The sequence below is a fragment of the Podarcis gaigeae genome, assembly GCF_964106915.1.
Source record: "Podarcis gaigeae genome assembly, chromosome: 2".
Taxonomy (NCBI): Eukaryota; Metazoa; Chordata; class Lepidosauria; order Squamata; family Lacertidae; genus Podarcis; species Podarcis gaigeae.
This window is the reverse complement of record NC_139679.1, coordinates 3248230-3261294: the sequence shown is the minus strand read 5'-3', so window position 1 is coordinate 3261294 and position 13065 is coordinate 3248230. Positions and strand designations below refer to the sequence as shown.

The following is a 13065-nucleotide window of genomic DNA, read 5'->3' as shown; positions in this document are numbered from 1 at the left end:
AGAAGAGGAACAGTCATGGGGCACAGCATTGCTTCTCCTGCACAGCCTCCTGACAGTATCTCCTCCCTGCACATAGCAAGCACCCTCTTCCTCCCTCAAGCCTGGAGCACTGCTTAACCTCCCTAGCAAAAGCATAACATAATTTTTCTAGATGAGGATATCAGGAGCTCCTGGAGGTAGCACCCACTTGCCCCACATGGTACATCATAACATTATTACAAAGAGCCCTGCTGGATCAGGCCAAGGGCCCATCTAATCCAGCATCCTGTTCTGACAGTAGCCAGCCAGGTGCTGGTAGGACACCCACAAGCAAGACCCAAGCACTCTGCCCTCCTGCTCCTTCCAGTCACTGGACTTCAGAAGTCTTACTGCCTTCAACTGTTGTGGCAGAACACAGACATCCTGCTGGCAGCCAGTGATAGCTTTACCCTTCAAGACTCCAAGCAGGTGGCTTTAAAACTTATCTGCTTAGGTATGTGTGTAACTTTTTACATTGCAAAATATAAATGAGAATGTGCCAGGTGTATGGCCACCTCTTTTTCTTTATCCCAGTCACTCACCAAAATGGGGCTCGTTGTTGCAGCCTTTGATCTTCACCCCCTTTGGTCCCGTCTCAATCAGGAAGTGACGCACCAGCTGCTCAGCAGGATCGCCTATGGAAGGAGGGAGAAGAATTTGGGTTGGTTTGTATTTTTAAGTGAACTTAACTACTTTGCACCTCCTCAGCAAATATATGAAGCAGAATGTAATTATCCTTTAGGTTTTGCCCTTCTTTGAATTTTGCAATGCAGTTCTCAGTTCAATGAATGTATCAAAATATGTTTCAAAAGTGCATATTTCTAACATTCAGAATATGTTTAAAAATGTGTACAAGGATATGAAATATGAACTTACATACACATTTTTGTATGAAACTCACAGATTAGTCTGAAAGTGGGATGGAATGGACTTTTATGAATAAACACAGGCAAAACTGACACCGTGCAGAAATAGGGTGAACTGTCCATCCCTACTCCTAAACGGCCTCGGCCCTGGATACCTGAAGGAGCGTCTCCACCCCCATCATTCTGCCCGGACACTGAGGTCCAGCGCCGAGGGCCTTCTGGCGGTTCCCTCATTGCGGGAAGCAAAGCTACAGGGAACCAGGCAGAGGGCCTTCTCAGTAGTGGCGCCAGCCCTGTGGAATGCCCTCCCATCAGATGTCAAAGAGATAAACAACTACCTAACATTTAGAAGACATCTGAAGGCAGCTCTGTTCAGGGAAGTTTTTAATATGTGACATTCTAATGTATTTTTAATCTTTGTTGGAAACCGCCCAGTGGCTGGGGAAACCCAGCCAGATGGGCAGGGTACAATTATTATTATTATTATTACTTTTATTATTATTATTACTATTATTATTATTATCCTCTCCCTATGCAACATGCTCTCAGGAAGAGCAGAGTACTCATCAGTTATGGCTGCTAGGGTCTCTCCTATATACTTTTTCTTCCAACCTCTCTCAAGCAAAGAGAGAATTTGCCAGGGATGGAAACTTATTTACGTATCTTCCAGTTAACCACATCCTCTGGGGGTTCATAAAGTTAAGAAAGCACAGATACAATAAAAACTAAACCTATCGATGAAGGGGAGCAAGAAGACATAATACGAGGACAAAGATCACATAAAACATTAAGAGCCAGCAATTCAGAACACTCTTGACGGGAGAAAAGGCTAAGGAAGGAATTGGGTAGTTTAAAGAGGAGGGATGGGCAGAGGAGGGAAGGAAATCTATTGCCAGCCTTCTCAGTTACCCCTCCGCATTTCCCTTCTTGGCTGGACATGGCCAGGACATGGCCAAGAGGCACAGGAATGTCAGAAGCAGCTGTGTTCCTATTGTGCGATACTGAGAGGAGGCTTTGCTCCTTGTCTTGTCAGTCACAGATGAGAGGACAATGAACAAGAATGGGCAAATTGCCCATCACTCTTTGTATTGGGAGGCTGGAAAGGTTTGCCCAAATGACAAGACGCCGCCCTCTTGGCCTCACAGATGTGGTTTAAAGGAAAGCAGAACAAGATGTTTGGCACCGGGGCTGTAGGAGCTGCTGGAAGGAGGCTTACAAGACACCAACCAACCATCTTAGGAACTCTATATTTGAGTAGTGGTTTACTCTGCAGCCTTTTCTTCTCCCGAAGGTGTCCCGCGAGGCAGTGTAGGTTTAGGATCAGAGTTTTCCTTCTAACACTGCAGCGACTGCTTGGGAGGCAGGCACTCTCTCGCATGGGGCTGTAGCTACTGCTGCAAGTCAGGAAGTGTTGGTTGGTTGCTTTTACCTTTGGTGGAGTGGTTGATGCTGTTGGGTGGAGGTGTTGCCACTTTCAGAGCCAGGCCGTAGGCCCCCTGGAAGGAATTACTGTCCCGAATGAGGAAGGTCCCAGGCTCCTTGTCCTTCAGAAGGGCAATGGCTGCTCAGGAGCAAAAATGTAAGAGCATCAAATCTTGTGTATGCAGAAGCCTGCAGTTCTGCCATCACACTACATTATTCTTCAGAATGAGGCCCAGTACCAACTGGGGTCCCTGGTACTTCCTTGTGTAAAATGGACACCCACTTCTTTAAAGGCACCTGCTACTCGCCGGTTATGATGGCTGCCTCCTCTCCAGCAGACAGGAAGCAGCAGTGACCATTTCTCCAAAACACAGGCAAATACAAAAAAAGGCAAGTGTTTGCTATTACAGTGGTACCTCGGGTTACAGACGCTTCAGGTTACAGACTCCGCTAACCCAGAAATAGTACCTCAGGTTAAGAACTTTGCTTCAGGATGAGAACAGAAATTGTGCTCCGGCGGTGCGGCAGCAGCAGGAGGCCCCATTAGCTAAAGTGGTGCTTCAGGTTAAGAACAGACCTCTGGAATGAATTAAGTACTTGACCTGAGGTACCACTGTACATACACTCCATACAGAGCCATAGATAGGTGATCTTGAACCCCTGGCAGAACCATCCAGATAGGGCCCCTTAGCCATGGACAAATTAGCTCTTCTTTCCGCCTCTCCTCCACCCCCCTCCACCCACTCAATTCCTCATGCACTTCACCTTGTAATGAATTCGTTTGTAATGAATTCTGACTGAAGGAGGCCAAAACACAGAGAGGACACCAAGATGGGGGAAGGCTGACCTACGTGATGGTACATCAGTGTCTCCCCGCTTATGCGCGGGTTACGTTCCGGGCCACTGCGTGCATAAGTGAAGTCGCATAAAGTGGGGAGCACCCCACTTTCACAGGGAGAAGGGGAGGGAGCCAACTCTTTGGGGCCAAGGTTCCTTCACCCCCCCCCCCGCTAAAATATTATGAAGATGCCGCCCCCCAGTTAATGGGCACTGCCATTCAAATAGTGTGCATGTGCTCCATCTCAATTATACAGGGCGGTGCTTACCTGCCCCCCCATATATTTTATTCAAGTTGGCACCTTTGAGGGAGGGTGTGTGAAAGGAGACACAGAGAAAGAAAGTGACTATGGAGTAGGCAGGCTTTGAACCTGGCGACTCTCCCCTGGTGCCCGGAGAGGCAGGGGTGCAGGCAGTGAGGTGGGCCGGGCAGCACCAGGGGACAAGGCTGGTGGACCTCCCCAGCCCCAACCCTGAGCAAAGTCCAGGAGAGGCAGAGCCGGCGCCTTACAGCCAACCAGGATGGGGTGCTTGGGGCGCACACAAACTCCCCGCCAGGCTGCCCAGCCAACCCAGATGGCAGGAGGGCCAAGGGGTGAGGGCGGCAGCTGAGAGCAGGCACTGCCCAGCACGCCCTCTTCCCTGCCCTGTCTGGGCTGCGGGCAGGGAGCGCTGGCTGGACAGGGCCTTCGCAGCCGATTTTAGGCCCCCCCTCGCCTGCGCCCCTGGCAGGGGCCCACCTCACCACCCCCTAGCTATGGCCTTGATTACATATGCTATTACAGTGCAGAGACATTTTAAATATGATCACCCAGTGGGGAACACAAAGTTAACATCAAGAGTCACAACTCAAGCAGACACATATTTCACAGTGATTAACTGAATTGCAAGAGAGATCTAGAGCAGTTATTGAATTAAGCGCTGTTTGATGCTTTTTAAAAACAAGGTTGGGAGAGCCTGCTCTAGAGAATGTGTCAAATACTGATTTTGTTAGATCCTATCCAAACTAGGCAAAAGTGCTTGGGAATGGTGTACCTTGATCCCGGGACAAATGAGGCTTGTACCAGAACTTTGATGTGTCTTGGACAAATTTGACGCTAACCTGGTTCTCTTGCTGTGAATCTGGAAGAAAAGAAAATGGAAGATAGTGTGGCTCTCTTTACAAAAGACAGACAAGCAGCAGTGTTAGGAATGGCTTTTAAAACGTGCAACATTAATACTAACACAAAACATTTTTTGCAGCCCATTAAGAGTGTCTGACATGCTTAACTTACATTATTCTTAAGTCAGGAATGGGGAACCTCTGGCCCTCCAGATGCTGCCTGACTACATTTCCCATCACCCCTGACCATCGTCTGTAATACTGGCTGAGGTTGATAGGAATTGGAGTCCACCAGCCCCTGGAGGGCCACAGGTTTCCCATACCTGTTCCAAGTGACTCTTACCACAATATTATAATGGGGAAGGGTCATAGGTAGAACACAGGCCCAAGTCCCAAGTTCAATCTATTCGAAAGGATCTCAGGGGACAGGTAAGGATTCCAGACAGCTGCTGAGTGTCAGAGCTGAAAATATGGGGCTAGATGAGCCAAGGGCCTGATTCAGCATAAGACAGCTTCATGTCCTCATTATTCCCAAATCAATGGGGTGTGCGGCTTGTGAGGAGCGCTTGAAGGAGCTGGGTATGTTTAGCCTGGAAAAGAGGAGACTGAGAGGAGATAGGATAACCATCTTCAAATACTTAAGAGCTGTTACATGGAGGAGGGATGGTCCTTGTTTTCTCCTGCTCTGGATGGTAGGACTCAAACCGATGGCTTCAAGTTGCAAGGAAGGAGATTCTGACTAAACATTCGGAAAAACTTTCTGACAGTGAGAACTGTTCAGCAGTGGAAGGGACTCCCACGAGAGGTGGTGGACTCGCCTTCCTTGGAGGTTTTAAAGCAGAGGTTGGATGGCCATCTGTCATGGATGCTTCAGCTGAGAATCCTGCATTGCAGGGGGTGGGCTAGATGACCCCTGGGTCCCTTCCAACTCCAAGATTCTATGATTCTGTTCACACAGTAGTTTATAACATTTAAAACAAACATCAACAGAACAGAATACTAAAGCCTAACAAATCCCAGCCAACAGCTTTAGATGGAATGAGGAAAATGGACTAGATTCTTGAGGTTGCTGGAGTACCATATTTTATTCATTCTGGACCCTGGGTTTCAGGGCTAAGCCCCAGGGAACTTTGGTTCAAAAGGAAGCCTGCTTCTCCTTTACACCCAACACCATTTGAGATCAAGGCCTCTACTGCTGAGTTAGAAAAACCAAGTGTCGGAGCCTTCCACACAACAGAAACCATTTCAGAATGCTAGTGCGGACTGCCTGGCTAAATGCTCTTCTACACAGAAAGTTGGCTTGTCAGGGAGAAAGATTCATAAGCCCTATTTACGTGTTACTCACAGGTCAGGCACCAATGTGGAATTTAGCCTGACTCCTGATGTTGAATTAGTCTCTCTCAACAACCATGTGTTGCCTGCAGTTGTGTGGAAAGAAAACCCAATGTGAAAGCTGCTACTCTACGTGATTGGGACACCTGATTCTGACCGCGTGAAGCCCCTACACACAAGCAGCAGCTCACACACTGGGCTTTTTTTTACACAACACATGGCTGTTGAAAGATGGTGTCAGGAGTGAGCCTAGAAGCCAACTTCACACTTAACCCCCTGCAGGTGAGTAACACATGAGGAGGGCTTGATGGATAGCCTTCAACCTGATGCACATGGTATTTTTTCACAGGTGGGAGCATTCAAATCACACGGTCCCCACCTGCATCCTGAACTGGTACAGTCCAGGGAATGAGGACCACCTCAGTGTCCTCCATCCAAATTAGTTACTGAGATACTGAAGGGAGCTGCAGAGCAGAGGGTGGACCTTTAGGAAGCCACAGCAAGGGATTAAACATGAGACAATGGAGCCAAACGCCACACCAAATACCTGTTCTAAGAACAGAGCTGTTAGCTGGGCCAGGTGTGTTGCCATCAGGTACGCCAGGTGCAAATGTGACATGGTGAGCGGAGCCAGGGCTACGGCCGGGCGGTGAGCTCCTCTCCCAGTTCCTGGCTGCCGGTATGTGATGCTTTTCAGGCAGCGGGGGCTGCTGTGGCTCGCAGAGCGGGTCCCGTTCGGAGAGGCTGCTCTCGGCGCCCGTGTAGTAGGCTGTTGCAATGGGGAAGGCCGGGGTTGGAGAGCCCTGCATGTCTGCGAAACCATAGCCAGGGGCTGGCGACTGGACACTGATTGGGTAGGGCCCGAGAGAGGGGCTGCTGTTGGGGCACCGGAGAAGGGGCCTTCCCTCGGCCTCATTTCTCTCACAGTGCAGCTGCCCGTTGTAGGCTGCTGGGATCTGAGGTGAGGCTGGAGCACTGGACACAGTTCTGCAGCCGGGCGGAGGCTGGCTGTAGCAAGGGACCCGTAAGCTGCTCCTTAGGGCCGGTCTCTCCATGACGGGGCTTAGCTGAGGCCGTGAGGCTCCCTCAGCAGACGATTCGCAGGAGACTGTTGTGGCCTGGAGGCTAGAGCTCTCTGAACCGTTCTGGTGTGGCTGGTCCTCTGCCGGGACGCCATGTTTGGCTGTGGGTGAGGGGGTGATGTGTGGAGGGCTGGAAGAACAGTGGGTGCGGGGGCAGAGCTGTGGTGCTTGGAGGCCTGGTCTCAGAGAAGTCCCATTAGCCTGTGGGCGGAAAGTGGGGAGGTGTGTGAAGGCCTGCATTGGGGTGAGCATCTGTGTGGGGCTGCTTGAAGAAGCCATCTTCTCTGGGCCTCTTTTCCAGCCAGGAGAAGCCAGCTCTTCGGGGCTTAGCCGCAGCACGTTTTCAGGGGGGCTGGTGGCCCTGTTGCTGTGCTTGAAGGTGCCAGGGCTGTGAGAGAGAAAGCGTATCATTAATAAATCTTGACAATAGCATCTAGCATGCCCAGAAAAAGATGTCCATGCTGGCAAGCAGGGGAAAAGCCACAGCTGCTGAAACTGGTAGTTGGGTGGGAGGGACCCAAGTGTATCCAAGGGCCACAGATTACTATTAGGGCTCATCCACGCTTCCGTTTGTCCTGATCCCTCGGCAGGGGTCTGAGAGGTTCTTCTTTTGTCTGCCACTTTCCCATGTTTTCCACTGAGTCAGAACAAACATCAGTCAGATTTTCTGCAGATTGATGTTTGTTTTGATTCAGTAGTAAACTGCAGGGGGTCCAGGGAAAGCGGAAGGGTGAAAGGAAAACCTCTCTTACGCATGCCTAGAAATCACAGGGCAAACAGAAGAAAACAAGTGGCAAAGGGGAGTGTGGAGAAGCCCTTATTCGAGTTTGGTACTGCCTTTGCCCAGTGAGGACCGTCAAGGTGGCTTATGGGGGGGGGGATTACAGCCTTTCACATAATGCACACAAGATTGACTGGCCCACAGTATTGTTTTACTGGCTCAGCTGAGCAACCACCTCAGTGACTGCACAGTTCTTCTGCCCCATTGCCTAGAGGCAGTTCTGAACTTATCAGGAGTTGGCAAGTAGTTGCTGACATGCTTGCAATAATAAGAGTTAACCAGAAACATTAATACCCATTGACCAATAGCTACAATAATAAAAAGCAGTCAACAAAACAGCTGTCAGACTTATTTAGAGTGCATGTGCAAAATGTGGAGTTCTGAGGCTTTAACTCTTCTACTCACCTGTCACCCTGCTATGGTTCACACCCAGGAGAAGAGTCCTGCACCTGCTGCTTTTGTGTTTTTAAGTGTTGTTTGCTAGTCTCATGAATGGCATCTTGCTAAGTTTGGTCTTCAGCTTGAGCACCTTGTTTCTCAGAGCCAGGTTGATAGCCCAGATGCTCTGCTTGAGCCGCCTGACAACATGCCCTGGCACACTTGGAGACAGCACTGCCACCAGTAGCTGCCAGTTGCAAGGGAATACTAGACTGTCTTTTAGGGAACATTCCTGACCTTTTCACCAAGGAACCCCTGATATGCTTCAAAAAATCTGATACCTTTTCTGGAACACAGTTCAAACAGTGGCTCTACAGGTAAAGTTAATCGCTCTACAGGATGATGATTGACAGCGGGCTTTGACTTTGAAACAGGACAGAAAGATTACTTTAGAAAGAGCCACAGGTAGGAAATGTGTGCCGGCTTCTCTGTGGTGCACCCACCTGTCACTGCTGAATACTGGACTGCTGGTGTGGAAGGAAGTGGGAGAGCCAGAGATGTCTGCACAGTGAGCCCGTACCTCCTGACGATGCTGCGGAAGGGAGATGGGACCGTCATGCCAGGCCATCATGCCATCCCTGCAGTCTTGCAGCTCTGTGGAAAGGAAAGGAGAGGAATGCAGACGGTATGTTGGAATACCACAAAGCCATTCACAGAGAACGGGTCCCAGATTCCAGGGCCTTGGGCACAATGATCACTTTTCATAGGATATCTCCTGCATAGGCATTGTGGCAACAAAAGCCCAGCATTTCATAGCCTCTGCTCTTGCATGGAACCCCTTAGATATGTTTAGTAGTACCGAGTAGTGGTTAGAATGCTGGGCTCATGGGCATCCAGGGAAGGGGAGAAAGGAGCCAGTTGCTGAGAACTGGGGAGATTATAGCTCACCTTTCAACTCAAAAATGAAAGCCAGCAGCAAAGGGTCCACAATCTCTCTAACTGTTATTTCACACATACACAGACTCCCCCCAGAGTCTGTAAACATTTTAAAAATTATTCTCCTAATGCCAATGCAGATGAAAGTTTAAAATGATTATACCCAAAAAACCACAAGTTACACCAGCCCTGCAAAGTAACCCAGTGTTATAATGCCCATTGCGCTAAAGGGAGGGGGGAGTTTGTACAATAGTGTACAAAAGAGCCACCTGGTTGCCTTCTAAGCTGTTCACGTGTACATAGCCTTAAAGGCTGGAGGGGACCAGGGGAAAAACTGAGGATTTCAGCAGCAAGGAGAAGCACAATGTCTGGATACCAGGTCTACCTGTTTGGCAATAAAGCTGTATATACAAGCAGGTTTCTGAAATGCACAGGGGACATTTTTTCACAGTGGGCTTTTGTACATAGCAGTTTGCGCAATGACATCATCTGTGCTGTCTATACAAATAGGCAGGCGTATTTTCAGACTAATGCACAAAAGTGTTCTCTATTGCCCTCCCCTCAAATTAGTGATTACTCTCTCTCTCTCTCTCTCTCTCTCTCTCTCTCTCTCTCTCTCTCTCAAAAGAAACTGTCTGGTGACTGGTGTGCAGATAAACTGATATACAGAATATATGTATATATAAGCATACAGAAGCAGCTGAGTTACTGTCCTGCTACTCTGCATATTTCATTCACAGACAAGGTAAACATGGTGAGGTGAAGTCCAGCAACATCTGGAGGGCCACAGGTTCCCTGTCCCTGCACTAAGGTTTCTGGACGTTTGCCCTTGCCCTTTTCCTAGCACAAAGAACTACACCCCTGGTTCCTCTCTAGCCACGTGATACAGCACCCATAACTGCTGAACCTGAAATCCTTGGTGGGAGGGGGGGCCCTCCCTGAGAGTCACACTCACCACGCTGCCTTTCCACAGGTGCTGGCGGGAGGAATTCGTCGCTGCTCTCTGGGGGCTCATAGCCCTGCTTCCTGGTTGGTGGATACAGGGGGCTGGTTGGTGAAATGGAGTGGGGAGACCCAGAGTATCCAGAGACAAGGCAGGCCTTGGCTGGGCCCCGACCGTAGGTGTAGGATGGCCCTGGAGGGTAAGGGGGGCCATAGCGGGGGTAAGGAAACGCCTCAGCATTCTCTTCCATCACTTTGGACCTCTGGTGGGCTGGGTAAGCGTGACCTATGTGCCCTGCCACCATCTTGGGCTCAAAGTTAAAGGCTTGGTGTTGCCCATGGGGCACATGGTGGTGCCCATAGGTAGCGGGCATTAGAAGTGGCACTGGCTGCCCTTCCCGGTGGAGCGGGTGATGAAGCAGTGGCGACCTTGCGTTTTCCACCCCCCACAGATCAGGGTCCCGGTCCAGGCGCAGGCTGTAGAAGGCAGCCGTGGGCAACCTTGCCTCTTCCCGAGCCATCTCTTGGCAATCTTGGCAGGGGCATAAGAAAGTGGGTGGGTCCTCCAAGATGAGCAGCTCCTCATGCTCCCGCCGGCTGGGGCTGTGAGGCGGCAGTGGCTCATGGCCGAAGGGGTAGGCGTGGGGCTGTATGCCCTCAGACAGGGAGCGGAACACCCGCCGTTTCTCTTCGTACCCCTCAGGATGCGCGTGAGAGGGCCCGCCATTGTAGAGGGGCTGCCGCCTCTCCAGAGTGCCATCTGGTCTGTAGTAGGCCACGTTGTGAGGCCTCTCAGGGCTGTGGGAACGGTACCCAAGGCGGCAGGAACAATGGCGGGCCAGGCCAGAGCGCTGAGCTTGGTAGGAAAAGTGGATTCCTGGCTGACCGATGTCTGAGAGCTCATCTTCCAAAATGGCTGTTTCTCTCTCTTTGGTAGGAGAAGGGGAAACAGCATGGGGACAGCTCCCTTCACTCGGCTTCCGAGGCTGGACACCAAAGCCCCCCAAGAGCCGGTCCAGCTCCTCCTTCTCGGCAGCTGTGGGCTGCAGCCTAGACGGTGGCGTGCTCTCGTCCGCCTTCTCGGTCAGCAGGGAGGAGTGTCCCGAGTCGCTGCTGATGGACAGGAAGCGGCCACCTTGCTGCGGAGGGGACTCTGGTCCACTGGGGCTGCCATTGGTGGAGGAGGAGAAGCTACTCAGGTCCCCTTTCTTCTTGATCCGGGCATAAAGGCTTCCATCAAGAGGGCCCCGGGTGTGCAAGACATCTGCAAAGGACAAGTGAAACAACTACTCAGGGAACACGTTTGTCCAGGTGCCTCGCACTCTACGCTCATGGTTTAGTACTGGGGATGAGTAACTTTTACATCAGGGGTGGGGAACCTTTTTGGCTCTGTGGGCCAGATTCTTATCAGGATCTAGCCTTGCAGACCAAATTTGAGAGGTGGGCAGGGCTGACCACCAAGTAACTGGGCGCTTCAAAGTTCTGCATTCAGAACGTCAAAGCACTACACTCAGCTCAGGCATCATCAGTGTGTGAGCAAGTTCCCCATGGGGCTCTCCCTTGCACATCAGATCCAGGTTTGGGCTCAACAGCCCATCAGCTGATGGGCAGAAGAGACAAAGTCTGCTTTCCCTTGCCAGTGCACCTCAGGAGACACTTTAGGGCTTCTGATGGTGCATTGGCAGTAGCATCTTCACCTGCCTCACACCTGATGACATCACCTATGGAATCTATATTTTTGACAGCTCTTGCCTTCTTTTCTCCAGACAGTGGACTGGGGACCAGAAGCATATTCTACTGCATGAACTGACCACCCTCAAGAACAACCTTGCACCCATCTACCTCAGAAAAGCATGGTTCAAGTAGTGAAACATTTATTGTGACTATGAGTTTGTGCTCCAGTTCCTCAAGTAATTAAAAAAACTTATTTTAAAAGGAAGTTTGTTTATTTAATTGAGCAAAGTGTGTATAAATGAGAAAGCCTACATGTGTTTCTTTAAAACAGTGACAAAAAGGCGAGCAAGCACACTTGATGTGCAAAGAGTGGAGCATTGACTGGCTAGTGGCTGTTTGTTGTACAAGTTATGGAACCAGATTCCTTCGATGATGAAGAACCTGCTTTGGCCGCTCTTAAAATCCTTTTATTTATTTTTTATTTATTAAAAAATTTAAACACCGCTGTGTCATTAAAATATATCACAGGAGTTTATAACAATATCAATACATACAGTTAAATCTAAAAAATTAAAAACAAGTTAAAAGTAAAAAAATTAAAAATAAGCATCAAGCCTATCTTCATCCCATGGCTGGAGACAGATGATTAGAGCTAAAACTGCGTTGAAATTGGGGATGCCTTTTATGGGCTGCATCCGGCTTTTATTTCTGGTAATCAGGTTTTCTAGGTTCCTTTATTTTGTTTCAAAATCCTGGAAAACCAATATGGCCAGAAGCTACGGCGAGTCAAAGGAAATATATGTGAATATTGCAGAAAGCAAAGCCTCTCTCTGAAATCACCTTCACCTCTCTTAAAAACTTCTGTCTCACTTCTGCCATAGTTTTGGTTTAATGAACATGGCTGAACTAGAATCAGGCCTTGTCCAGCGTGTGTATGGGGGGGGGGGTTCACTGGGGCCTGTGAAGGGTGCATTTCTTCCTCATATATACATCTTTCAAGAAGCCATTACTCATCCATCCACTGATCCAACTCATCGTTATACTTAATTTTCCAAATTTATGGCACTCTTTCTCCACAAATACACACATTGCAGAAGATGGCCTCCTTTCTCTAAATATCAGCTCTTGCTGGGAAGAAGGAAGGAGTTTTATTCCATCCTGTTGACGTTTTTCTGGCATTTGAGGCAGACGTGCCACAACTATTAAATTCCCATTTGCTTACTCCCTTCGGTATTTTATTTATTTTAGTTCTTAACGAGTTTACTTTAAGTGGATGTTAGGAGGAAACTGTAATCAGGGTTGACTGCGTAAAAACCAGCTGCTGGGATTACAGCTCCCGGGGGCAAAAAAGTCACTTTAGTCCAGATGTGTCTGTGCTGGGGAGGAGCCCTATCATCCTGTCCAGACTGGGGTTTTGTCAGGGAACTGCCATTGGAGAGTCAGGTGGTGGAAGGGCTCAAGGAGGCTAGGAGACCTTCGGATGCGGAGGAAGGAACCAGTAGGGGGAGAGGGAGAGTTCCTGCAGAAACTCAATCGGAGGAATGGCTCCAAGATGTTTCCAGTGAGAACAGCGGGGAGGGCTCAGGACCTCTGCTGGGGACGCCCACTCCGCGCAGGAAACTGTCACGCAGAGAATCCAGAAGGAGAGTTTCCGTCAAGGAACTCTTATGTTGGCGTAAATTCTGGAAGCGCCCA

At 49.6% G+C, this 13065-nt stretch overlaps 1 protein-coding gene across 6 annotated transcripts in view; it reads right to left on the bottom strand.

Annotated features, from left to right (window-relative positions):
- Nucleotides 1-13065, bottom strand: part of TNS2 (tensin 2) — a 135156-nt gene that overhangs the window by 9060 nt on the left and 113031 nt on the right. For all 6 annotated transcript variants that reach the window (XM_083729146.1, XM_083729148.1, XM_083729151.1 and 3 more), the window contains 6 exons: nucleotides 9710-10960; nucleotides 8322-8472; nucleotides 6125-7047; nucleotides 4179-4265; nucleotides 2314-2445; nucleotides 561-653 (listed from right to left, as the gene is read on the bottom strand). In XM_083729146.1, the coding sequence (XP_083585272.1) occupies nucleotides 561-653; nucleotides 2314-2445; nucleotides 4179-4265; nucleotides 6125-7047; nucleotides 8322-8472; nucleotides 9710-10960 (2637 nt within the window). The remainder of the gene's footprint in view (nucleotides 1-560; nucleotides 654-2313; nucleotides 2446-4178; nucleotides 4266-6124; nucleotides 7048-8321; nucleotides 8473-9709; nucleotides 10961-13065) is intronic.